General features: G+C 47.6%; 1 protein-coding gene across 1 annotated transcript in view; it reads left to right on the top strand.

Moving 5' to 3' along the window:
- The window catches only part of LOC136003220 (collagen alpha-1(VII) chain-like), a 110517-nt gene extending 85824 nt beyond the window's left edge, over positions 1 to 24693 (top strand). Inside the window, exons 70-82 of the mRNA XM_065658617.1 lie at positions 492 to 545; positions 1193 to 1246; positions 2002 to 2064; positions 2502 to 2564; positions 4225 to 4341; positions 7339 to 7416; positions 8623 to 8676; positions 10020 to 10068; positions 11358 to 11396; positions 13839 to 14006; positions 16818 to 16889; positions 17808 to 17978; positions 24449 to 24693. Coding sequence (XP_065514689.1) covers positions 492 to 545; positions 1193 to 1246; positions 2002 to 2064; positions 2502 to 2564; positions 4225 to 4341; positions 7339 to 7416; positions 8623 to 8676; positions 10020 to 10068; positions 11358 to 11396; positions 13839 to 14006; positions 16818 to 16889; positions 17808 to 17978; positions 24449 to 24693 — 1227 coding nt within the window. The remainder of the gene's footprint in view (positions 1 to 491; positions 546 to 1192; positions 1247 to 2001; positions 2065 to 2501; positions 2565 to 4224; positions 4342 to 7338; positions 7417 to 8622; positions 8677 to 10019; positions 10069 to 11357; positions 11397 to 13838; positions 14007 to 16817; positions 16890 to 17807; positions 17979 to 24448) is intronic.
- The last annotated feature ends 2425 nt before the right edge of the window (positions 24694 to 27118 follow it).

Below are 27118 nucleotides of genomic sequence, written 5' to 3'. Positions count from 1 at the left end.
AACATCTTCTAGATCATTCAATTAGTGCCTGAAGGATTTGGACTTTGAATGACAGACGGAATTTCCAGGGGCAGTGACCAACACAAGAGCTGAGAGAGATGATCTAACATCTCCACAGTGCAGGTCCTCATGGTTGTTGCCACTCCATTATCTCCCAAACCTTAGTAACATTCACTCCAACACCCGGGTCCTCCAGGATCATTTCCTAAACATTGCTCAGTGGAAGCTACAGGCCCTGTGGTGACTCATCACAGCATTTTTTCCTACTTCACTATCAGTCCTGTCACAGTCACCCATCCTCTGCAAGGTCGTTCCCTGTCCCAGCCCAGAGTTGGCCGCATTTCTGGCAGCAAGGTGACCATGACCTGCAAATTTTCAAGGAGCCTCTGGTGGTTAAAAGCACAGTATAAATGCACAGTAATGCTATTGCCAGAGCTGCATTCTTAACCGTTCAGGCTGTGTGTGATATGTTTGTCTATATTTTTATGTAGGGAGGGAAAGGTGATCCCGGGACCATCGGTGACATTGGGCAGAAAGGAGCAAAGGTAGGAAATGGGTGAGATCCTGTGAAATGTCTGTCCTCGGAGGTATTCAAAAGCTGTCTGGACATGTTCAACCAGCTTTAGGTGGCCCTGCTTGAGCAGGGAAGTCAGACAAGATGACCTCCAGAGTTCCTTTCCTACCTGAAACACTCCATGATTCTGTGAAATAAAGGACAGAGATGAGACCTCAAGTTCCACACCATAGTGGGCCTGATGGGTAAAAATCACAGAATCATAGAATCATTTTGGTTGGAAGAGACCCTCAAGATCATTGAGTCCAACTGTTAACACAACACTGTCATTAAACCATGTCCCTGAGAACCTCATCTCCGCGTCTGTTCAACCCCTCCAGGGATGGTGACTCCAGCACTGCCCTGGGCAGCCTGTTCCAATGCCCCACAGCCCTTTCCAGGAAGAAGTTGTTCCCAATATCCAATCCAAACGTCCCCTGGCACAACTTGAGGCCATTTCCTCTCGTCCTATCACTTCCTACTTGGGAGAAGAGACCAGGCCCCTCCAACACCTCCTTGCCATGAGCAAGGGAAGAAGTTGTAGCCCCACATCAGTACTAGCCCTGTGCACACCAGCATTCTTCCCTCCTGCCCTCACCTTGATTTGTCTTCAGTGCCCATCATCTGCTTTATCCTCAGGGCTTACGAGGGCTCCCAGGACACATCGGTGCTCCCGGAGTTGAGGGCATCAAGGTGAGCTCAGCCCAGCCTTCCATCCTGTTCTGGCTGCCCCATTTCCAGCAGTTTTCCCATTCATCCCCCGGATAGAAGCCACTTGAAGAAGACACCCTAACTCTGCCAGAAGTCCCTCTCGATGGCATGGGGCTGCAGCACAGGGGGATGTGACCATGGAGAGCAGGGAGCCATGGACAAGGAGGTTTTAAATCTTGCAGGGAACTTTTTGATAATCTGGGGTGAAAAAAAAAAAAAAAATCAACAGACCCTGCCCAAATCCCCTCCTGGTCTGTGGCTTAGCAACTGCCTGAACTCAATTTGCAATTACTGCTGGGCACATCACTCTGATTGTCAGCACCATTGGTCCTTCCTCTATAAACAGGGATAACGGCCCTTAATGTTCTTTTTATGAAAGGTATTTGAGAAGCTTGATAAGAAGTAAAGGAGCTGCTAATAGCTGAGCCAATGGGATATGTTCTTATTGTTGTTGTTGTTATTAATATTTTATTTCAACAGCCTAGTCTATTGGGTAAATGAAGTACTGTTCAGTGAATTTCCCACCTGCTTTCATGTACGGGGGCTTGGAGTTGGGACAGTCTAAAATTTATATTGGTCTGAAGCAGGACTTTGCCTATACTTAGGCTTTCTGTTACCAGGAGTGGCAACATGTTCCCCCCTCAAGTAGTACCTACCTTGCCATTCCGGAGCCAGTTTTCCCAATATTTTAGAGGTTCTGGGGGCTTACAGACCATCCACTGCTTTTTCATCCACAGGGAGAAATTGGCAGTCCTGGAAAACCAGGAATCCCAGGATCAGATGGACCATGTGGACCAAAGGTGAATATCTAAATTATGCACCTGCCTACAAGTATGAGGTTTCCTAAAAGCTTTGCAGATGCTGCAAATCCACCCCAGCAACATGATTCTTTCTTTCAAGGGGCACAAATAGGATTATTCTGAATATATTCCAACATAGATCTGGGTGAAGATGCTTGGACAACCTGGGGTAGAGATGTCTTCACTCGCCACTGCAAGACTCAACTAGGTTCACCCAGCCCTGGTGCTCCACAGGCACTATTGCACGTGTCAAGTAACGGGGCTTTTCAGTGAAACTTCTTTAATTCTCCTTTAGTACCACCAGTGTGCAAATGGAGAGGTCCTGCTGTGTCGCACTCAGTAAATGATTCCGTAATCTGAAAAAGAGTTGGTTTGTTCAGCAAATTGCAACCTTGCCAAGTCTGCGTTGGCCATGATTTTATCTTGGCTCCTTCCAGGGTGAACAAGGAGCATCAGGGGACCATGGTGCCTCAGGGATTCCTGGGGAGAAAGGAGAAAAGGTTAGTAGTCACCAGACTGCATCGAGCTGCCATTTATTAAAGAATAAATCTCGCATCCATCAGGTCAAGTTAACAAAATTATACGCTTTCTGCATCATAGGTACCCTTTCCAGTGGGCAAATGTCAACTGTCTGGAGCACTAAGGCTGGGACTGCAGTTGGAAAGGGCAGGAGACGGAGGTCTCCTTAAATTCACACTCTGATAATGTATGAAACCTCAGGAAGGTCCCTGCTTAGGATGAGGAAAAGTCATCCAAATCGTTGAAGTGGGATTAATTGTCAGAGTTTATTCAACACCACCAGGCCCAGGGTGAAGGGTGCCTGGGATGCTGTGGGGCAGAAAAAGTAGGTAATGCCATTGCCTCCTGGGCACGTTGGCCATGGGAGCAGGAAAGGTCTCCAAGGTGACCTGATCCTGGGCTCTGCTCTCAGCTCCTTCAGGATTCCCCACCTTGATCACTCCCCACTGATCTTCCTTCTCTGAATTGCTTCATTTTCTGTTTTCTTCGCTAAAAGAACAAATCTAAAATTTGTACCTTCCAGTGGAGTGAAAAAACAGAGTTTCAGTTAAAATAGTAACTGGTTTGGAAAAAACAAACAAACAAAAAACCACACACAATAATCCCAGAGCCTCCAGAAAGTCTTTTGGCATTTTCTAGCCCCTCAGGCCCTTCTCATGTTCAGCTCCACCATCTGGTCTCCAGCTGATTTGGGATCTTGAAGAATTTGTTACTTTTACTGGTAACAACTCTCCTGGTCCTCATCCACTCATGGTCATCTGTTTCAAACACTAACGGTTCTTCTCTTGTCAAGCAACATCTCTGTCTCACTAAGTCACTGAGTTGTAAGTGGTTGGAGTTCGGGAGGTTATTTTTGGAGGAATATCACTCCCTTCCTCTTCTGTTCTTCTCATCTCCCACAAACCTGTGGCTTCAGCCACCACTAAAGGTTGGATGTTGGGCTGACTGGAGGTCTTTCTGTCCGCTGTGTTTAATGGAAGCCTTTTCTGTTCACAGCAGCTCTAGGAGCAGTGCAAATGAGTAGGAATTTGATAGGTCAGCTCTTGGTAATGCCCTTTCTCCTCCTCAGGAGTCTGTTTTCCCAGTGTTACAGACGAAATACTGGCCCAAGTTGCCCAGAGAGGTGGTAAATGCCCCATCCCTGGAGACAACCCAAGCCAGGCTGGATGGGGCTCTGGGCAACCTGAGCTGGGTGAAGATGTCCCTGCTCATGGCAGGGGGGGCACTGGATGGACTTCGAATGTCCTTTCCAAGCCAAACTTTTCTATGATTCTAAAGGACTCTACTTAGATATGCAGGGAGAGTTGGGCATTGGAAATTATTGGGCATCATCCCAGAGAGACACGTGTCCATGTCACCAAGCACTCAGGTGCCTTCTGGAGAGATAAATGTGGAGAGCAAAGCTAAAGTGATCTCTGCTGTCCTACTGATGGTCTGTTAATAGCACAACAGCAGAAAGAGCAGAACACAAATCGCAGAATCATCGAATAATTTTGGTTGGAGAAGATCTTCAAGTCCAACTGCTAACCTAACACTAATGGTCTACCCTTGTTGCCAATGCCATGAAAGCATTCGGGTGATGTTTGACTGGCCCATCTCTAAAATCACCTGTGCTTGAACTGCTCTGTTGGTGATTCTCAGGGGGCCAAGGGAGTTCCTGGCTTGGCGGGCTTCAAAGGACAAATGGGATGGCCTGGGAAGACTGGAGTCGCTGGACCAGAGGGACCTCAAGGGCCACAGGGTGAACCAGGGCCACAGGTGAGCAGTAAGTGTTCTGTAGCATGCCCTGAATCCTGGTGAGATCCTCATGTGACATAGCACCCCACATGTGTCCCCATATGTCACCATGTCTCACGCACATCTCCGCACCCCTTACAAGCTGACATCTGAGATCTCCCACATGGAGGTGAGTATAAAGTCTGCTGTATTTCTGTGGGGTCTTGATCAATTTACTTCATCTCTTGGTGCATTTAGCACGAGAGACATTTTTTTCCCCCCTTTCCTCTCTTCTTTCCCTATCTGCAGTGTAAGATGTGATCTCTCAGTGAAGAAAGGAAGGCTGATAATTTCAAGTTAGCAGGGCATCAAGCGAGACCCTCCCGTTGTTAATTATCTGGGGAGCAGGATGCCAAGGCTTCAGAAGGAGCTGGTGGCTTTCAGACCCCATTTGTGGGCCATACTTAATAAGTGTCTTTGCATGCAAGACATGCTGGGCACCTTTTGAAATGTAACAAAAAGACTTGGAAATGAGACATGCTAATACTGTTTATAAGCAGGAACATGCTGCCCCCAGATTCTATGGTAATGAAGAGTGTCTCGCTGCTGCCAACACAATGCGGAGGGACGATGCTAGAGATTAACGCTAATCACTCACCCTTAGACAGCATCTATTAAGTAACAAAGAACTTTTCAAGTGAAAGAGGACTGGAAATGAAAATACCCTTCTCAGTCGTGCTGAGTTTCAAGCTTGGACAAGAGAATACATAAATTAACATGAAAGAACTGAGAATATAAAAAAAGGTGGAGTTCAGTGTCTACCTGAAAGACCAACTATTATCCATAAGATGTCTAAGGGATAACCCTGTTTTAACTCCTGCCACCATGTGAGTGTGGCAGATATTCGGTGTGCCGTGTTTCACCCTTGACTGATGTATCCCTATATAAGTATGTGTAAGGATTTAATCCTCATGTGTGTATATACATATATATGTATATAGAGACTGCATGTACACACACACACACACATATGGTTTGTAAAATACTTAAGTTTTCTGATAAATAGCAATTAGATTGTGCTGCTGCTTTGAAAACAAGGAAAAGAGGTAGAGAACTCTGGCAGGATTTTCTTCTTTAATCTGTTATGCCCTGCTGAATTATTGCAACCAAATAATCCAAACTCCAGTCACCAGTGATTATCCTTCACCAAGTGAGAAGCACATTCAGTAGCATGGAGAATTTAGCTGATGTGTAGCTGCATCTGGCAGTTCAGGACGGTGCTGATAAAATACACCAGTGAAAATTGCTTTGGCTTTTGAGGATAGAAGTTGAAGACAATTCAGACCCAATTTTATGTGAAAGTCTGAATGAGGCTGGACTTCTTTCGAGCAGCTCTCCTGAGTCTCAAAGGTCTCCCTGTCCTACATCCCCCTGCAGAACTTCTAACTTGGGTGGTATAAAGATGTCTATGTAGGCTTTATTGATTCTTAACCTGGTTTTCCTCCTTACAAAGGAAGAGCATCTTATATTGGGAAAGTTTGTACCCTGCTCTTTGGAGCCGCAAAAAAAAAAAAAACAAAAAAACCCAAAAAACAGCAACAACAACCAAACAACAAAAAAACTCAACACTGGGGTTTAAATCTTAGGGAAGAAGTGATTAAGTAAGGGAAAATACAGGTGGCACAGCAAGGACCACATTGCATAGATGGTCAGACTGAACATCTGTATTGTGTCCTGAGACTCCATCAAATAAAGCCTTGACCTAGAGCAAGCTGGTCCATGGTGCAAGGGCACAGAGGATGCTCTGGGCCTCTTGCATTGGTCAGCAGCCTAAAGCTACAGCTGCATCCCACCCAGTGCTTCACCACTGACAGGGTGATTATAGGAAGGACTCCCCACAAGCCTTGTCCTAAGGGGATGCTGGTGTAGAAAGACCCTTCCAGAACAATAAAAAATTGACTAGATACAGCTTTAGACAACAGCAGCAACATTATTCTTGCAATGAAAAATTTATCAAAAGAATCACAGAAAGGAGGAAGGAGCTGAACATATGAGATCCCCTCATGTATGTTTAAAAAGGCTGAAAGTTTTTATATTAACAGTTACAAGCGCTGCATGCTCAGAAAGCCCTGTATGAGATAACAAATGGCTTTCGTTTGGACACTGATTAAAGAGAGACCATGAGATTCCACTTTCTACACCCACACTGTTACTAGTCTTTTCCCTAAATTAAAAGAGAAAGTCCCTGGGTCTGAACTGCAGCAGCGAGGCCACCCTCGTTTCTAACGTGGGAGGGTAGAATCTCCATCTGCAAGTCCTTCTCCTCCTGCTGAGACTCCATTTCTTGAATTAGTGCTGGGACAGATAGAGTGTTAGAGAGACAAACCTGCCTCTGCCCCTGCAGCATCCATCCTTTCTGCAGGGAGGGACCATAGGAAACATCTCCTGCTTGTCCAGGTCAGAGGGGGCAAGACCCAGGGCCCTGAGTTGTGGGTGTTCCACTTGGAGAAGAGAAGGCTCCAGTGAGACCTTATTGCACCTTTCTGTACTTAAAAGGGGCAAATAAGAAAGATGGGGACAGACTTTTGAGCAGGGCCTGTTGCAACAGGACAAGGGGCGATGGTTTTAAACTAAAGGAGGGGAGATTCAGGCCAGACATGAGGAAGAAATTTTTTACAGTGAGGGTGGTGAGACCCCGTCCCAGGTTGGCCAGAGAGGTGGTGGATGCCCCATCCCTGGAGACATCCCAGGCCAGGCTGGACGGGGCTCTGAGCAACCTGAGCTGGTGCAGATGTCCCTGCTCATGGCAGGGGGGGCACTGGGGGAGCTTTAAAGGTCCTTTCCAACCCAAGTTGTTCTACTATTCTATAGTTCTCTATGTCTGATCTGTCTGGGGAATATCTGAGATCCAGAGGGCTTTGAGTATCTTCGCCTGCTGATGCCCAGGTTGAGCTTCAGGGGAAAATCCCAACCGGTGGTGTGGGATACCTCTGCAAGATGCTTGGTCATTTCTAACTGAGCTCTCTCCTTCCTCTCTAGGGTCCAAGAGGGAAAAGAGGGAGACCTCAGCTCTGCCTCAGGGGACCCCCGGGCACGGACGGGCGAAAAGGAGAAATGGTCAGTATGGGGATGAGTCCATCTCACCTCCCAGTGAGGTTCTTCACCACCCTGCAGCTGTGCAGAGCTCTGCTTTGGGCCTGGGTGAACTGACTTTGCAGGTTACATTTCTCAGCTCTCCAAGTTGTGCAACAAAGGCACAGAGAGCATTTTACACCTAAATGCTGGGCATCGGATATGCGCCTTCTACCCAAAGGTATCTCCAGCTGGGACAACTGCTGTGAGCCCTGTGGGCTGCCAGCTGTTTTATAGAAGACTTCTTTGGGAAAACATCATATTTTGGACCAGCACGTCCTCAACTGTGTTTGCCATGGCAGATCGGGAGTAAAACAATACTCAGTGCAGTGCTTCAGTACAGAGGGGCGATGCTCAGCCTTTTAATGCACTTCAGAGAACACAAACCAGACCTTAATCTCAAGATCCCAAGCTGCAACCTACATTCTGGGTCCATCCCTACACACTGCAGGTCCTGCCAACACTGACACAAGGGCTTTTTGCATCAGAAGGTGGCATTACATTAGCTCCTTGTATTGGAGAAAGGTAATTCAATTTCTCCTCGTGCTCCAGACCCTGTAAGTGAGCGCGGATTGAGAAAAATGACCATTGCAGCTTTAATTTAGATCATTATTCCTCTGCTCTTTTTCCTTTAATATTTTTAAGTATTTTTATTCAACAAATCCAGTTTTCACTAGTTCTGAGCAGAGAAATGTCTAAGGTATTGTCTCCCAGGAGGCAGAAATCTCTTTTGGCAAAACTCTGTTTCATCTTTTCAGGGCTAAGATTGCAATCCCAGTTGCAATCTTCTGCACGTTCTGGTTCCCAGAGGTTCTCTGGAGGCCAGATCCTCTTCATGCTTCCACCTCAGCCTTTGTGGTCCCTTACAAACTGCAAAGAAACCTGACTTAAATTGTAGGTGCTAACATCTTTACTGTTTGGACAGAGCAGAGCTCCCAAAAAATCTGGGACCCTGCACCCAGCTCTCTGATACACACTTTTGTTCTTGCTTTCTTGCACATGGATGAGACCGTTCCTTTCTGCTCAGTGAGCTACTTGCAGATATCTCTAAAATTTATGGGAAAACAAGTGAGTCTTTTTCCCCATCTGCCCCTTCCCGGCGTATCGTTTCCTCTCTAAGGTCCACTTATCCTTGGAGCATTTAATGGACAATCCGCTGAGCTTTTGTAATAACTTAAATGTTTTTAACAGGGTGAAAATGGTCCAGCTGGCCAGAAAGGAGAAAAGGGAAATCCTGGTCTTTCTGTGAGTACTTTAGCCCAAGATCACATCCTATTACAGAAAATAGGGCAAACTACCCCTAAGTGGTGTAGGGGAGGAGGGAAATGCTGAGAAACAGATTCATTCAGAGAATATCTGGGAAATGAGAGTGTTGGCCATTACCCAGAGACGTCAGATGTGCACAAGCCGAGGTGGGAGCAGTGCTGGGCTGTACGATGCCAAACCCAAACAACCACCCAGAGCCCAGGGTACATTCCCCCTCTCCCATCCTCCCTGTGATGCTTTAAACTTCTTCTCGGTACATAGGATCAGTGCCAATGCCACAGGGCTGACCAAATAAAAAGAAAGAGCATGGGAGAGAAATATGCCCCATTTTCAAAACAATTAGGGAGCTGGTGTTACTGCAAAAGCTGCTGATGCAGGCTTATAAATTTTGAAGAAATAGTTGACCCACAGGAGTCAGGACAAGGTCCATGTTGCAGCTCCCCTAATATTAGGGTCTCCATTCTGTTGAACAAGTGTGCTTTGTGCCACTTGACTAACACGATGACCTACTTGCATCTTTCCAGTGCACATAGGCCAGGCAGGATTAGTTTTACCACGGGTGTTACAGGCAAGGGTATCCCATGCTGAAGTAAGCCCAGCTCCCTATATAGTACGTACCCCCAAATTTGTCACCTCTACAAGGGATAAGAGGTAGTGACCATGTGAAGTGCAGTAGGACACCAACCATCACGCATGGAAGATGCTCCACTGAAACAGTGGCCCAGGGCTGAAGGATAGGCTCAAAATTCGTTAGACCAGATGTCTTGCTCTGTGGGGAATAGCTTGAGCTGGTAGAGAGGCAGAGGAGAAGAACCGAATGATGTGCACCTACACCTCATCTAAATCTAATGCTACAGCCCATCTCCATGGGTCAAGCCTGCAGTATGATTTGAGCAGCCCTTTTGCACAGATGCAGGTGGCTTGATGAAGCTTCTCAGGGCTGAGGAACATATGAGAGACCATGGCTCCTGGGACAGTAGCAAAAGAGTGGGGAGACTCATTGGAAAGCCAGCCGGGGGTTGAAGTGTGCCATGGTCCTCATGTTGGGCTGGGAATCCCAACTGCTCATGGCAAGAGGAGCTGGCTACAGGATAGCCTTGAATTTGCTAAGGGAATGATTTCCCCAATGAGCCACAAATCTTGAACCAAGGTCCCTGTGACACCAAATGTACGTCCCTGTCTTGGCCATACCCAAGCTGAGGTGGTTTCACCAGAGGCCACCTCTGGTGGGACAAGCAGAGTTGGAATGGGGCAGAAAGTGGAGGGAGATGATGGTAGAGCAGAAAATCACTGCTAACCTCTGTTTTCCCCCCGTGACACAGGAGGAAGAGGTGAAGGAGGTGGTCAGGAGTGAAATGAGAGGCAGATGCGGTAAGTCATCCAGCAAGCCACGCTCAAGGCCACCGATCTGACACCTGCCAGCCACTAAATTGGAGCAATTTGAGTTCCAGCATGTGCTGACTTGGCAGAGCAAATACCATCCCATTAGCAGCAAGCTGGGATGCGTCGCTTCTCCATGCTCGGAGATGAGTATGGTCTTCTGGGGTGCAAGACCTCTGCCATAGTCCTGACCTCCTCCTCAAACTCTTAATTTTTTCCCTTCAAACCTTCTCTCTTCTGATTTCTTCCCCCGAGATTTTTTTCAGCGAAGATTTCCTCCCTGGTCATCTCCATTTCCCTGCTGACTGATGAAAGGCGCTGGGTCACAGGGTAAAATTTGAAGCTGCGTTTTGACTAATAACAACATTTTAATTTCTGTCTACCTTGTGGCACTTCTTGACACACAGACCTCTCCTCTCCGGCAGTGAATAACTGACAACCAGCACCACAACAGTAACAAAAAGCACAGCATTTGGGCATGTTTTTATTCACATAATTCCAACATCGTAACAGTACCAGACTTTTGAGATCTTTCTCTTCTTTCCCTGTAGAAGTCTGGCTATTTTGGGTCTGGTAGAAAGCTGCCCCACTCCCGCCCACTCCTTGGGGTCTTCCTGTGGCCAAGGGGGGTTTTCGTTCATGAACACTTGCCAAGATGCTTCAGACGTTAAGTTAAATGATCAGAGGGATGGATCACCCTCCTATGAGGGCAGAAAAAGAGTTGGGGTTGTTCAGCCTGGAGAAGCATCTGGGGAGACCTTATTGCAGCCTTTCTGTACTTAAAAGAAAGATGGGGGCAGACTTTTTAGCAGGGCCTGTTGTGATAGGACAAGGGATAACAGCTTTAAACTAAAAGAAGGGAGATTTAGTCTAGATATAAGGAAGGCACTTTTTATTATGACCGTGGTTTAACACTGGCCCAGGTTGGCCAGAGAGGTGGTGGATGAACCATCCCTGGAGACATCCCAGGCCAGGCTGTTCGGGGCTCTGAGCAACCTGAGCTGGTGCAGATGTCCCTGCTCATGGCAGGGGGGGCACTGGGGGAGCTTTGAATGTCCCTTCCAACCCAAGCTATTCTGTGGTTCTATGTAGTCATACTCCTTTCTACCTAGAGATTTAAGGTGGCATTTGAACGCTTTGAAGAGAGGGAAAAAAGGATGAAAAATAGTCCAGGAAAATGTGTGCTGCCTGTAAAAATAATGATTTTGTTGAGAAATGTTGTTTATATAGTGAAAAAGATGTAGTAAACAAACTATGCCCTGTTGGTCTTATGTTTGCAGATTGTGGAGGTGAGTGGGGAAGGATGCTTATGGAAAGTGGTAAGGCTTCTAATATCTACGTAGAAATGCATGTGAATTCATGCAGTAGAATAAAGGATGTTCCCCTTGCCTCAAAACAGCCTTAAAACTGCAAGTGAAAAGATGTTGTTAAGCATAAGTGGTTTTTTTCTGCGATTCAGTGCAGAAAATTATGCTGGATCCCTGACTGCTTTCAGACCCTGGCTCTGGTGGTGGGTATTTCTTGAGAGGAATCTGAGAAACCAGGGTTGAGAGAGACAACGAGAGGTCTCCTGCTTCCACACTCAGGATCAAAGCTGTTCCTAACACACAGCTTTAAAAGCTGCACCCATGGGAATACCTCTCCCTGCTCATGAAACAGATCTTGTTGCTCCACCATCCCAAACCATCAACATGATAAGCTCCAGTGCAGGGTGTCTATTCATCATTTAAGCTCCCGTCGTGGAGATCTAATCCACATGGTCCGTGGAATCTGGAGGCCCTATCTGCCAACCCCAAAAGAGACACCCACCTTCAGTCAGGGGCTCATCATCTGTGCTTCAGGGAGGACTTGGTTCCTCCATGTCTTTGCCTACATGTGAGCAAGTGATTCAGGGCTTAGTTTTTCCACTGAACCAGGTTCTGGATCTCAGCTGGCCATAGCAGGTTCTGAAGACACTCAGTTCACATGAAGGCACCTAGAGGAAAGCTTCCAACTCTGGATCTGATCCTCACCCCTGGGTGTTGATCTAGCTGCCCATATATAAACCAGACTACATATCCTGCTGGATCCTCTCCAGGGGCACAGGTGTCTCATAGGTCTGTGTCGTATCTGTCAACCCGGCTTTGATACCTTGGTTGCCCTGAGACATCTCATCTAACCTGAGTGTTTCCTACTAGGAAAGGTCACCATTAGACCTGGAAAGGGTCCCACACTACAGTGTGTTTTTAATGTTTTAAACAGGAATAGACAAAGGAGTAACTCCAGGACAGCAATTTGATTTTAAATTGCAGTGAACTCATATTTTCCAGGAATGGATTTGCTTTAAATTTTCCTTTATAACTTTTACATTATATATGTGTTTGTATATCTATATTTTAGCCTTCATAACACATTGTTTTATAGTGTACAAAAGCGGAGCGTTTTACAAAGCCAGGACTTTAACAGAGAGGTGGACGAAGAAGCCCCAACCTTGTCCTGGGTATAAGAATCCAGTATAATTGTAGGTGCCTGGGGTAGCTGAGAACTCTCCTGGTGTGGGATATTCCCAGTTATGCTAGACATGAGATAGTCCTTTCTGGGCTCTGTTTCCCCTTCTGCTCTGTGTTTAGAAAGCAAATCTGTCAGGGTAGACATCACCTCTCCCTGATGTCTATCTGTGGACCCATACCTCAAATGTAAATAAGTCTGTAATGCAAATAAATTAGAGCAAATGAATCCTGCAGTGGATGCTCTTGAACACAGAGGCCTCCATACTCCTGCAAAGGACAACCCTCGCTGAAGTGTTTTGCCTTCATGACTCAGATGTTACCCAAGGGCCCTGCTTGTTATCTGGCTGGTCAGTCCTTCAGTCAAGAGCATGTGGTCCTTTCCATCCCTCATTCTCAGAGAATCATTAATTAAAAGAGTAAGTTAGCAAAGGAAAGCAAAGCCAGATCAAAACCACAGTGGACACATCACAGAGCATTAATCTGGGTTTACTTCAGTCTGCTGGTCCATATTGCTTCCAAACAGGTTTCTGGGTTCACTTTGCACAGCCAGGTACCACTAGATCTATTGTCCTCTACCTGCAAACTCTGTACATCCACCATAAAACCAGAACTCCTAAAATATCTCCTCTGCTAACGTGCCTGCCAGCCTGGTCCAGATCACAGTTGTCCCTCAAGGCACTGGGCATCACATATCCCCAGTGTGAAGGATGGTGGAGCCACAGCCTCACATGCATTCAGACACACAGCTGGATGTGTGTAACTTAACAAGTCTTACCTGAGAAGTCTGGCAGTGCTCAGCACTTCAGGGGACCTATCCCATGGAGATGCTGATCCAGCAGCATTTAATTTTCCACGTAGGTTTGAATACGACTCCATCCCAGTTGACACTGGGAACATGCCCGTGCAGTCATGGAGGTCCCAAGAAAGCCCAGCACACTTCTTGGGAACCACTTCCTCAAAAACAGCTCTATTCTGAATAAGTTTAGTGTATGCCCTGCTCCCTTTCTTGAGAAGACAGTAGACAGTACAATCTCTCCTTAATTGTTTGCCCCTAGGGTACATGTGATTTGGAAACAGATTTCCTACCCTGACCACATACCCCAGTGGTCTGTAGGCTTTGGCCAATGAGGAATTGTGTTGTGACTTGTCTCCCACATTGTTATTTTGCAGTGGCAGTAATTTTGTTGAGCTACAATCATTTATCGAAGCATGTTGACTTTCAAACTGTGGCACCAGATTTCATCCTCACTGACCCAGCAATTAAATCTGCAGGTCTGGAGGCAGCTGAAATCAACAGGCAACTCCAGGGGTATTTTCCGCCTCTGGAACACACCAGAAGAGATGGCGAAAGCCAGGAAGAAATGCTTAGCAAAACTCAGAGTGTGACCACATCGATGGCTTCAGTGAAGCCCTTCATGGAGCCACCTTCATTTATTGCAGGTAAGTGCAGCTGTGAGGCTGCGTGCTTCCCATCTTCCCAACCATGACATCCAGTATCTTCTGGAGTACTCCATGAACCCAGTGCTAAATTCTCTACCATGAGACTGGGAAGAAATAAGGCAGTGATGGGATTTCCAATGAGGGCTCCCACGCTGTGATGCTCCTGTGCTGAAAAGGGCTGGTCTGTGGACACGAGGTGAGCTGATGGCCCTGGAAGGGGTGGTAGGTGAGGGAAAAGTCAAATATGTGTGACCTCAGTGATGACCACCTTCAAAAGAATGCATTTTGAAAGGCTGGAAGTAAGCAGCCGTTTTCAGGCTGATTTTGTCCCCCTCTCCCCACCATGTTCTTTGCAACTTCTAGTAAAACTTCCTACCAGCCAGAAATTACATCTCTGAGACCAAACACTCAAGCTATTACAGACTATTTCTGTCCAGGGCCTCATAAAACCTTTAATGGGTAAAACTACTGATTACAGCTAATGGGAAAACAACCGGCTCTATTTCTGTCCATTTGTGTTGCCCAAGAGATTGAGGGAGAAAGAATGGCTAAGGTCCTGCCCTGAAGACACGTGCAATACAGATGTGCCTGTAGACAAACACCAGTGACTTTGTGGCATCTCCTCACAGTGCTTTTACCTCTACACCGGGCAACGGGACAGGACAAGAGCATGATCCAAGACTGACCATGCTTTTAGGTATTATCAAGCTCCTAATAGGATCTTGAGCAGCACCAGACAGACGAGGCGCAACCATCATTTTTGGGGATGAAAGCTGCTCAGCCATAGGGAGGTGAACTATGTCCTGCTACTTGCCCATGGGCTGGAGGGAGGTTTGTGGCCCATTCTGTAAGCACAGATGGTGTGGTTCCTCAGGAGGCTCCAGGACCACCTTGGGATGAATTGGGACACAGTGTCCTGGTGGAAAAACCAAGAGGTGAGCCCGATGGACACAGGGAAACCCATTAACACCTAGCTGAGAATGGCCATCTTTCCAGGGAAAGGACAGGATGGGGCAGTTTTAGCTGCAGTTCAGATCATCCACCCTTTCTTCTGACCATGAACCACTGTAGGGAACATTACGATGAGGGAATGCTTGGTCCAGCTTCATGCAGACCCGATGAGCATTATGGTCTCCTTGGCAAAGAAGAGTTGCCAGTTGGCTATCGTCCTTCTGTCTCTTTGGGATAATGGCTCATGGGTGGCTTTTCCAGACCCTGTGGTCCTGCCCATCCCCTGGGATGCTGATGGAGGCAACAAGCAGCCTTTGACGTGACTGGCTTGAGGGTTTTCTGGGCATCTCTACCCTACATTTTAGCAGCAACCCGGAAATGACCTTCATCCAGAAAGATTCATGTGAGCTGCCCTCCTCTAGGTCCAGCACAACTTCAAATCCGTGCCACAGCCACGCATGGACTCTCTGACCTCATCAGAGCTGGGCTTTAAATCTTGACGGGAATAGGGGATTATGGGCTTGCTTGTGGAGAGCTTTCTGCATTTGGTGCTCGAAGTCCAAACACACTGCAAGACAGGGCAGGACTCAAAAGGAGAGAGAGTTTAGACTCATTTCCTGCAATTCATGAAGTTGGAAATTAAGATATGCTCAGATTTTGTCACCAGGAGGAGGAGGGTTGGGTAGCATGGATGGAGCTGCCATTAACACAGGCAGGAGGACAGCATCAGTGCTTCATCTCAGAGAAAGAGATGCTCAGAGGATCAGATTCATCCCAGCAGAATGGAGCCGTCTAAAATGCAACATCCATACATCGGTCCTGCACAAACTCTGGTCCCCCAGCATCTACGGCACAAAGCTTTCTGCAGACTGACCATGCAGCAGCTGAGTGGCCAAGCAGCACAAAAGCTGGCCAGGCAGCTCACTGATTGGTCAACCAGCGCGTGGAGTGGCCAACCTGTACTTCTACTCTAGAAACAATTAAAAAAAAAAAAAAGTCACATTGCACTTTCATACTAAGCAAGACACCTCAATGTCACATACTTTTACACCCCAAAACAAGTTGTAGCCTATACAAGCTGTTGACCTACAGTTTATATGTGTTGACCTTTATTACCCATCATGGCCCTTTCCCAGAGTTTTGGTAAGAGTTTTAAGTCAAATCCATTTATGTTGACCTGTGTAATCTGCTAAGAACCAAACAAATGCCCCAAATCCAGCTAAGTCTAGAACCCGATTCCAACCATCATCATCTTCACCCTCACCACCCCCAAGCACTCTCCTGGTGTCTGTATCACACATTGAAGACATCAACCATCTGGGTTTAAACTCGCTTTATATCAAGGCAGCACTTGGGATCTGGGCAGTTTGAGATCGATGGGGCCCACCACATGTTATTGAATCGCAGCTGCAGCCGTCGCCAGCCGACAATCCCATTAAAGCCCGGCTCTGAGGTAGGAGGGCTCATAAATCGCCCTGCTAAGCGATGAGTGAGGAGAGACTCTAAATGTTAACAGAATTCTGCAATCGGAGGGTTATTACTGCCAGATTACAATCACTCCTGGCTTTTCAAAGCTCGCAGACTTACAAAACTCTGGCCTGACATTTATCTCCTGCAAACAACCACAAATACTTCCAGTTTCTCTGACTAACACCCAACCTTTCTGACTGAGTTGTTTAACACCATTAAGAATTTTATTGCCGCCGGTTTCTCCCTCCCCTCACCAATTGCTCCGTGACATTTATTAAGAGAACTTGTTAGCCGGCGGGAAGCCATGTAAGGCTCCAATGATCTATATTTAAATGGTGGCTAATTTGTTTGCATGGCCTCGTTATGTTTGATTTCCATTTGCTTCCCCAGCGGCTCCCCGGGCACAGCAGATAACGAGTCCCTCTCAGCACAAGCGCCGAGAAGCCCACAGTCAATTACCAGGTGAAATGCACTGAATTAAGTGACATTTGGGGAAGTCACTTCCCCAGGTGGGAAGTGCTTTTTTGGCGTCGAGATCAAGGGGACGTGGCACCGAAAGGGTTACATGTGCCAGCACACATTGGCTCAAAACTCAGTTTTGGACTTGGCTTAAATCAGCTACTTTTGACCCAGGGCATTGAGCTGGTGGTGAACAAAATGGAGGGTGTTTTCACCCCATCCAGTGTGGTCCTGCTCCACCAGGAAAATGTGGTGAGAGCCCCACCAGGCAACACCCCAAATGTAACCACCCCTGCGAAGTCCCCCCAGAACAGACTTTTTAGCAGGTCCTGTTACGACAGTACAAGGGTGATGGTTTCAAACTAAAAGAGGGAGATTCAGGCCAAACATAAGGAAGAAATTTTTTACAGTGAGGGTTGTGAGAGCCTGGCCCAGGTTGGCCGGAGAGGTGGTGGATGAACCATCCCTGGAGACATCCCAGGCCAGGCTGGACGGGGCTCTGAGCAACCTGAGCTGGTGCAGATGTCCCTGCTCATGGCGGGGGGGGAGCTGGATGAGCTTTGAATGTCCTTTCCAACCCAAACCATCCTGTGATTCTATGACCCAGGGGTTAATCACCCCCTTGCAGAGGTCGAAGACCACCATGACGGGCCTCACAGGGGTGGACAGTGCCACGGAGCAACCAGGAGCCTTGTGCTCATCCCACTGTGGCAATCCACTGCCAGATGCCCCACCTTGTTCCTTGCTGTCCACTTTGCTCTGCCAACCCCATCGCTTTGGGGTGAACTGCTGACTGTGGGGCAGTGGGGGTCCCTGGACCAGCCCCATACATTTGCCCAGGGTGGGATGGAGGTGGCAGAGTGTGGCCTCTTCCCACCTGGGTCCAATACACAAGTGGGTGTGGGGGATGTTTCTCTGCAGCCTCCTGCTTGCAGCCGATGGACGAGGGTTCCTGCCAGAACTATGTCCTGCTCTGGTACTACCATGCAGAAGCAAACACCTGCCGGCCCTTCGTCTTTGGAGGGTGCCGAGGGAACAGCAACCGCTTCGAAACCAAGTGGAGATGTGAGTGGCGGTGCAAAACCTCAGCAGGTAAGGCAGCCCCTGAGCCCTCCAACCCTCTTCTTCCTCCAACCAGGAGTGAGGTCAAAGCAGGAAAACCCACCCATGATCTGCCCACCTCCATTGACTTATGGTGCCCCACCAGGACCAAGAGAGGACTTGAAGGTGTGCCTCTAGTTTGCAAGGTCTTGTTCCCCTCACACTCCCAGCTCACTTTGGTCCTCCCCAGCCCCTCCTAGGTGCTCCTGGACATCTCTTCTCTTTGGTCACATCCACTGATGGGATGTGGGTGGTCCTGTAGGAGACAAGGACAGTCCTGATAGTCCTGATAGTTTGCACATCTCGAGCTCAGTCACCTCGTGCCTTCTGAGGGCTGAGGTTTGAAGGAACTTGGGGGCTGGTGCCCTCTGAGTCCTGGACTGCTCCATCCAAGCACCTCTCTGGCACCTCCAGCCACCAAGGACTCTGGGCAGAGCCTAAAGCTGGTGGAGCTGCCCCAATCCAGATGAGCTTGTGACCCCTGCACTGGGGTCACACCTCATCCAGGGGTTCAATGGGAAAAAAAGACTCCTGGAAGCCCAACTGGGGTCCCATTGCCAGATCTAGGGTTCGTGGGATCAGTTTGGGTGGCTCTTCATCATCTCCAGGCATGTGGTAGCTCACCACAGGGAATATGAGCTCCTGACAGTAATGCAAACACTACTGATGCCAAGCAGTGCACGAGCTGTGGCTGAAACCAGCCTTCCCAGAAAGATGCTCCACTCTCAGCCTTTCCTTTGCATGGAGACAACCCCTCTGGGCATCAGGTGAAATGCATTTGTTCTCCACAATACACTAAAAAACACTGTTGAAGTTCATTGCCTCTGTTTTTGAAGGCATGTTAAAAAAAGAGAAAGAAATTAAAGGTGGAGATCTATAATTTCAGGTTCATTTCAGAGTTTTCAGGTGATCTGTATTTCATAGAATCATGTTATAGAATCATAGAATAGTTTGGGTTGGAAGTGACCTTCAAAGGTCCTCTAGTCCCACCCCTCTGCAATGAGTAGGGACATCTTCAACAAGATTTTGTTGGCTGGTTTTCAGACGAGCACCTATTATGCATAAAATCAAGACCATTGCACAGGCTGTTATTATCCACTTGGGTCTTTCTGATATGCAATGAACTTTCCAATATGCAATGGGCTTCCCATTCTGCAAGGAAGAAGGTAGTGTGAATATTCATTGCTCTAAATCCAGTTTAGGACAGGCGACACCATCATGGGGAGCTGAAGGAGAGGAAGAGGCACTTTCTGGACAGGAAGGAGGGATTTGCTGCCCCAGTGTAGCCAGTCCAAACTGGGTGTCCTCTTCTGTCCCCCTCCACTGCAAGGGTTAGCATTGCTCCTTGGGCTCCACGGGGAGCCCATCTTTGTTGACCATAAAGGCAGTCAAGGTAGACCAACTGGCCAATTTAGCCTGGTAAGTGCCCACGTTTGGTGGCCTCCTTCTTTGCAAGGTACTGCGTGAGGGGAAGCCACTCTCAGTGCTTGAAATCAAGTCCCAGCAGCACCAGGTAATAAGTGAACCTCTTCCCAGCCAACACTTTACCCAGGGCATAAGCATTAAGAGGTAGCATAGACTTCACAAAGCAGCTGTAGATACCTCCAGCGCTGTGTCTGCACTCCCTTTGCGGGGAGTCATCCAAAACCAAGCTAGGTCCGTGTGTTCTCTACATTCTCATTTCTCCTGGCCAGCCCTAAATGGTGCCAGGAGCTGGCCTGGATCACAACACTTGCTTTACGGACGTCTGACATGTTGTGGCATGACCTGGCATAGACAACATCATGATGTGAGGGACCTCCCAAGCCACTGTGAGCATGTGAGGTCCAAGAAGAAGCCAAAGCTGCAGCTAAACTCCAACATCCCCTTTTTTTCTCTTTCCTTGCTATCGAAAACCAGTCAGAGGGACGTGATCAGCTGCAATTGCCTTGTTTAAATCAAAGAGAAATGGAGCTGTGTGAAGTGTCTCCAGGACACCTCAGAGACTGGACAAGCAAGACGAACCATTTAAAATGAAGAGGCAAGGGATGTTTGAAAAAAGATGTTGTAAAACGGTAGTTATGGACAGGAAATAAAGTGGTATGAGGACAGGAAAATATCCGATTGCTCAGGAAAGCAGAGATGTCCAGAGACTCACAACTGCACCACCTGACCTGTAGGACTACTGTGCAAAACCAGGCGACACATACCTCTGAGTTTATTTTTGTAAAATAAAAGTGTGTTAATGCTGACATGCGTGATTGTAGTTCATAATTCACCGGGAAGCAGAAACTCTTTGAGAAGGACAGAGAGAAAGGTGAGAATTTCTATTTCCCTCTGTCAGACTGGGTGGGCAGGTTGAGCCTCATCCCATGGCCTTTCATAGAATAGAATCATAGAATTATTTTGGTTGGAAAAGACCCTCAAGATCACTGAGTCCAACCATTAACCAAACAGTGTCACTAAACCATGTCCCGGAGAACCTCATCTCCACGTCTGTCCAACCCCTCCAGGGATGGTGACTCCAGCACTGCCCTGGGCAGCCTGTTCCAATGCCCCACAGCCCTTTGGGGAAGAAATTGGTCCCCAGATCCAACCTCAACCTCCCCTGGCGCAACTTGAGGCCGTTTCCTCTGCTCCTGGCGCTTGTTCCTGGGGAGCAGAGCCCGACCCCCCCTGGCTCCAAGCTCCTTTCAGGCAGGTCAGAGATCAGAAGGTCTCCCCTCAGCTCCTGTTCTCCAGCTGAACCCCCAGCTCCCTCAGCCGCTCCCATCACACTTGTGCTCCAGCCCCTCAGCTTGACCCTGAACTCCCCATGGCCTTTAGCAAGTCTCACCTTCTTCACTTGACGGTTCGCCGGACAGGTGAAGAAGAGCCATTCCCAATTGTACGGTAAGAAGAAAATAGAGTTCAAAACCAGGCTTCTCCCTGCAAAATGCCACTCCCAGGTCCTTGAGGTGTTTGGAGCTGGTGCCTGGAGAGGTGTGGAAATCCAACAAGTGGGAGGTTAAACCTCTGGGTTTTGGTGGCCACATGGACCCAGCTGATAGGGATCCTATCTGACAGCATCTCTTCCGAGCACACATCATGGGACAGCCTGCCAGCCCCTGGGAAGGGTCACAACAACTCTGATGGCACGAAAGTCTCTCCTGGCTTTTGAAATATTTACAATTTCCCAAAGAAACAGCAAAAGCAAAGTACTCTACCTTCCTCATGAGTGAGGAACATTGTTTTTGGGTTGCAACCAGGTAGAAAACGTGGTGTCTAAAAATGACACCTTTCAGTTGGCCGTGTCACTGTTGCCCATATTACCAGCTTGGTAGAGCTCTCCCCAAAATTTTGGTGCTAGAATTTTGGGTTCTCAGTCCTTAGCCTGGGGAGCCCTGCTGTGAGCACCCATGGGTGCAAGCCATGATTCCTCTCACCATTGCAGGTCCCCAATAAACAAGCCCAAAACTTCTATAAACAGTCACTCTTCTGCCCCATATAGACAAAAAATATTTTCATTAAAGAATGCACATTGCATTGTGCCTTCAAGGACTGCACTGCGAATTGCCTTTTCTCTGAACACCCCTCATAGGAACATAATGGCTAAATGGGCATTTATGGTGGAGCAGAGTTGCTGTGGAGCTAGTTAAGAAATCAGTGGGTGTTAATTAATGTTTTCTGCACAATTTGGTAAGGTTGAGCTCATGTCTCCCTGGTTTCAGGGTTGCTTCATTGCTACTGGTAGCACAAGTAGAAGAAGGACTCCTCTTACCCATTATGTCCCAGGCTTCAAGGAAGGACCAGCAGAGGTGGTTTTTTGTTTTTATTCCCCCAACAGCTAAAAACTGTTTTGCCAAAAAAAAAAAAAAATAAAATAAAATAAAAAAATTGGTAAATGTTGGCAATGAGGCAAATGCCATTTTCAGACTAACATTTCCAGCATCTCTTCCTGAAATGATGTTGTGTATCAAAATGTACTTCGGCAAGAAAAACATTCAGGTGTTGTATCATGGCAAGAAAAATATTCCCTCGGAAAAGAAACAAAATGTCCCTGGCTGAGCAAAACAGAGGGTGCAGCATCACCCAAAAGAGAGCATTTATGCATTTCCAGGTGAGGTCATAGCATCAAGAAACAGGTGTTTTTCTGGGAAACACCCCGTATTTTAACATTTCCTTGGCATCACAGCGATGGTGGGCACTTCGCGAGGAAGGCTGGAGAATTGCATTGACAAAATAATCACTGTGCACAAGGAAACAGAAACTCAACGGAATGCACAGCCCACAAGTTCATTTGTCACCCTCATATGAAAATCTTTATTTAGGTGGGACCTTGCCAAGGGGCACAAGTCGTCGAACTCCCACAGTTGTGCAGAGCAAACAGCATTTCAGAGCCTTAAAAGAGGAGGAGAAAAGGAATTTAGTCATATGAGGGGCTGCGAATGCACTTGCAGAAAGGTTCACTCACATTGTTTTGATTTGGGACATCTCTGCTTGTGAACCTCTGTGCCCCCAAATGATCCTTCCTGATGCAAACCAGCCCACAGCTGGACTGGAACAAAAATATCTGCATGGCCAAAAGGGGACACACTGTAAACACAGTGCTAAGAAATTACCGATAGCCCAATTAACACCTCAACAGTGTCATAGTTCTCACTATTTAATTAATACAGAAAAAGCTCAGTAATAATATTTATATTTATGGGCTGCAGTAACTTTGGACCAGCTCCATTCTGACCCAGTTCTGGATGTCCCCACAAACCAGCCTCCTCGTCCTTGGTGCCTCTTGGGATGCCCAAGACTGTGTGTTACCCAGGGTCCAGCATTTGGCCGGTCCTGCCCAGGGCTTTGGTCCAGAAAAGTAGGGAGGTTTTCCCAAGGAGGAGGATTTAAGAAGAAAGGCTTTGGTTTCACCATCATAGGAAATGCCAGACTGCTCATTACCGCCTTAACCACCCATGGCTACACCATCTCTGGTGATATGGTGATGCACGGGGCATATCTCCATCCTACAGACCTGCTATTTGTACAGAGTGCATGTTCCCCCTGCCTCCTTCAGTTCCTCAAACCCTCCCAGAACATCTCCTCTTGGACATCTGTCTCTGCCCTCCCTGCGTGCTGCAATGTTGGGTTTTCACCAGGACAATGGCGATGATCCCGGGAGCCTTTCTCCAATGCAGGATGCAAGAGCATCCCCTCTTAGCAACCATTGCCACCAGCCAGCTCATGAATAACTCAAAGTGGCATTTATTTACCAAAATCAAGAGGAGAAAGCCTTCTTTCATCTTGTGGTTTCTCCCCAAGAGAGTCCTGCCCCACATTTCATTGATCTACTCCAGCTATCAAGTGCACCAGGACATTAGAGAAGAGGAAGGCACATCACTGTGGGCTGGTGAACCCTTTGGCAGGAATGTTGAGTTGACATCAAATCTGAGGAGACATTAAGCAACAGTAATCACATGAAGATCATTTTTATAGCTGTGAATCAGTAGCACAGTGAGGGAGCAGTAGGTGAGCAAATGGAGCTGGAGGACCTGAGACCTGCCTGAGGGTATGATGGATTTCTCTTTTTCTCTTGTTATTCCCAGACACCAAACAAATGGGACAATACCTTTGTTTTTTCCTTTTAAGACCAGTGCCATCACTTAAAATAGGGCTTCACCTCCCAGCGTGCAGAATTTCTTGGCAGCTTTTGGCTCCGAGCTTGGTGACGAGTACGCGTATTCCAAAGCCAAGTCTGGGGGACAAATTTGGCCACCTGGTTTCGTGGTCAAGGTGTAGCCAAAGAAGAGAGACAGAGTCTCTTGGGGTGTGTGGAGGGGTGTGATTTGGCTCAAGATCCTTCACCATAAATGATGCTCATGGCACAGGCCAAGGCAGCAGCTCACCAGGGAGCCAGGTGACTTAATTGAGATTTGCAAAGCAGCTGGAAGAGTTGAGAAGTGAAAACCAAAATTGCGGGCAAGTGTATGAGATCAAGCTCTTCAGTCCTCCGCTAGGTGTATTAAATGCAGCTTGAATTTCCCATCAGTGCTCTGGGAGCGAAAGCGTAATGGGAAATTGATAACTTGATTTTTTTAAATACGTCTAGCCTTAAATGTTTACTATTGATTTGCCATCTGAACCGCTTTGGCAGGGCCAAAATATTACCGGAATGCATCCTCGGTGTTTCCTTGGAAATGTCATGTCACACTAATTGAGTTTCTTGAAATTATTTGGTTGCGGGAGGAGGGGGGAAACTTTTAGAGCTGAACGATTTGCTGGTGAGCCGACTGCTTTCCAGGCGCAGGGACCTGGGGCTGCTCCAAACAGGACAAAGCCAGAAAATTCCTGAACACACATTGGAGAATGGCCTTAAAAAGCAAAAAGCATCACTACGAGCATGTGAAAAACTGGGGCTTTAATGCACATAAAACCAGCTTCACAAATCCTCGTGGATTTTGCAAAGTGGAAGGTGATTTTGGAGCATGAGTGACCCCATCACTCGTTTTGCACAGATCACGCGGCTCCAGAGCTGAGCCCTTGGGTCTGTGTCTATGGATATACGTGCACCTATAGCTTGAACATGCTCGGCTCCTTCGCAGGAGGAGCTTTCTTGTGCATCCAGCCAGCAAAGTCTTGCAAGGAGGCACAGAGAGGAGAAACTTGCCTCATCGTGGCATCCGATGCCCGCGGGCAGTTCCTTAGCAACCCTGACAAAAGAAAATGGATGGCGAGAGATGAAGAGGCTGGGCTGGCGTAATTTAGTAATTTGATAATGATACAGTCCCTGAAACGGCTGCCAGCGCTGACGGCTGAGCCCTGAGCATCATCCAGCGTCCTCTGGCTGCGCAGATTGGAGCGGACAGGCTGTTTGGGAAGGAGCTGACAAAATCTCCTGTCTTTGCTCCTGCCCGAGCCAAAAGCAACAAAAAAGTTCATCGCCATGTCATCAGCCTGAATTGCGCTCAGCTAGGTTAATTAATTACGCGATATTTTTAGAGCAGGAGTAATTTAAGCTCTGGAGACGCCTGGGAGGAAAATGTCCCTGAGTTAATGCAGGGCTGGACCTGAGCACCAGCGAGTCCATCTTGCAAAATCCTCCACCCCATCCTCTGTGCTCAGGTTCTGTGGGAGGCATTGGAGGTTTACGTGCTGTCCGCACACCTTTTGGGTGGTATCTGTCACGTTTTGGAGCAATAGTAATCAATACATCATTGTACTGGTAAATACAGCTTCTTGCCAACATCGCTGGGAAGATGCTGGTGAGCATCATCCCCTGCCCACTGCACGGTGGAGTTGCAACCCAACAGCCACAACACCCTTGAGAAGAAGGGAAAACGTTGTAAAAGCCTGAAAAACCTCCTGTGCCAGGAAGGTAGTTCTGCTCCTCTGAGCTGGGACAAGCAAGAGCAAAAATGGAGATGGATTTGCTACTGACATAGTTGGTGTGTGGGTTAGGAGGAAAACCAAGCAGAAATTCCACCCAGGAGTCAGTGCTCCCGCAGGAGCTGCCTTGGGGTGTCCATCCTGCTCCATTTTGCACCCCCAAACCACCCCAGTAAATCCCATTTGATCCCTCAGGTTTCCTCTGGATGGCTCCTCGCCCATCCCCTGCCTTGGACATCCCTTAGCCCAGCACCCTGAGCTCCACCAGTGGGTCCTGCATCCCCAGACGTGTCCCACCCCACCCCTAAAATCACCCAAGCACCTCCCATGGATCGTGAAGCCAAAAGGCCAACCCAAAGCCATGATCTCGGTGGCAAAGAAATGCTGGAGGAACAATATAACCCATCTGTAGAGAAGCAACCATCACATTTCTTAAGCAATGTGTCTCCCACCCACTTTGTCCAGCTGCTGCAGCCTCACCAGCAGACCGATCCCTGCTTACAGAGGCAGAAAAAATGAGAAATAGCTATTTTTATACTTTACTCCATGGGGTATAAACAGGTTTTATGCATAGACCCACTGTCAGGATTAATGCCCTGAGGCCAGTGCTACTCCTGCATGTGGATCCAGCCTCCTGCAGCCTCTGTTTGCATTTTTCTTTGGTTTTATATATTTCCTTGCCACCAGAGGCATCATGTCCACATAGCTGCAGGTACATCCCATATGTACAAGTAGGTGCAAACGCCTCTTTGGAGAAGGGGTAGGAGGTGCAACAGAAAGATAGCAGATAGAAACATTGCAGAAAACACTTGGGGAAGATGATTTGGAGGATTTCCGAATATTTTTTCTTCTCCATTGCTTTTTTCTTGTCTTTGAAAGGAAAACACCAAGAACGGAGCTCTATTTCATGCCTGAATGTTGTCAGTGATAAAGTTGGTCTTTGGGTTTGGCCCAGGCGATTGTTGGAGAAGCATATGTAGCAATCTGCAAAATAGCCCCAGCCTGTTTTATCCCAAAGAGGCTTTCTGATATTACATTTACATCGAAAGCTCAAAGCAGAGCTAATTAATTGCCAGCAGCATGAAACATTGAATGTGGGGTGGGCAACTGCTCATTACAGGCAGCCAAGTGCTTTGCATACGACCGAGGCTGTAAATCCCCTGTGACCCTGCAGCAGCAGCAGACTTGGGGCCCGAGAAGGTGAAAAAAGGGCAAGAAAGGCAAAAGAATAATTTAACCCCTGCAAAACTAACAAACTCCATGCTCCCATCTCTTCTCCTCCCTCTACCGAGGTCCTGGGTCGAAGCTTTCCGAGCCCTTAACCTCCGCTATAGGGAGGGACATGCAGGGACTTGCTGCTGCTGAGCTGTTGGAAGGAGTGAAAATCAACCCCAAATTGGGGTTATTGGGAAGACAAACCCACCAAAAATCAGCCTCAGAGGAGAGGAAGGAACGTTCGCTGTAGAGTTATGGAGAGATGGGAGACGGGCAGTCTTGTATCGCAACGAGATCCTCCTCCCTCCGCAGCCTTGAAAAGGCAAATTGAGTCCTAGAGATTATTAAGGAAGGGTCAAAGGAAACCAGAAAACTCTCTTCTGTCCTTCTATGGACCTACAGTGCATCTGTGTCCAACTCCTCCGTGCAGTTCTGATGCTGAAAGCATTAAACAGAACCTCCCTGGGCCAGGCAAGCAAAACTTCTGTGCTGGTATTTGGGACACGCATTTTGCTTTCAAAGCTTCGAGTGTGACATGACCACAAGTCGCCTCGTCTTATTTTTTTTCCCAGTGGCGGAATGGT

The sequence above is a fragment of the Caloenas nicobarica genome, chromosome 1 (genome assembly GCF_036013445.1).
Source record: "Caloenas nicobarica isolate bCalNic1 chromosome 1, bCalNic1.hap1, whole genome shotgun sequence".
In the NCBI taxonomy this organism is placed as follows: domain Eukaryota; kingdom Metazoa; phylum Chordata; class Aves; order Columbiformes; family Columbidae; genus Caloenas; species Caloenas nicobarica.
The sequence above is the reverse complement of the archived record's forward strand: the minus strand, read 5'-3'. Positions and strand labels throughout refer to the sequence as shown.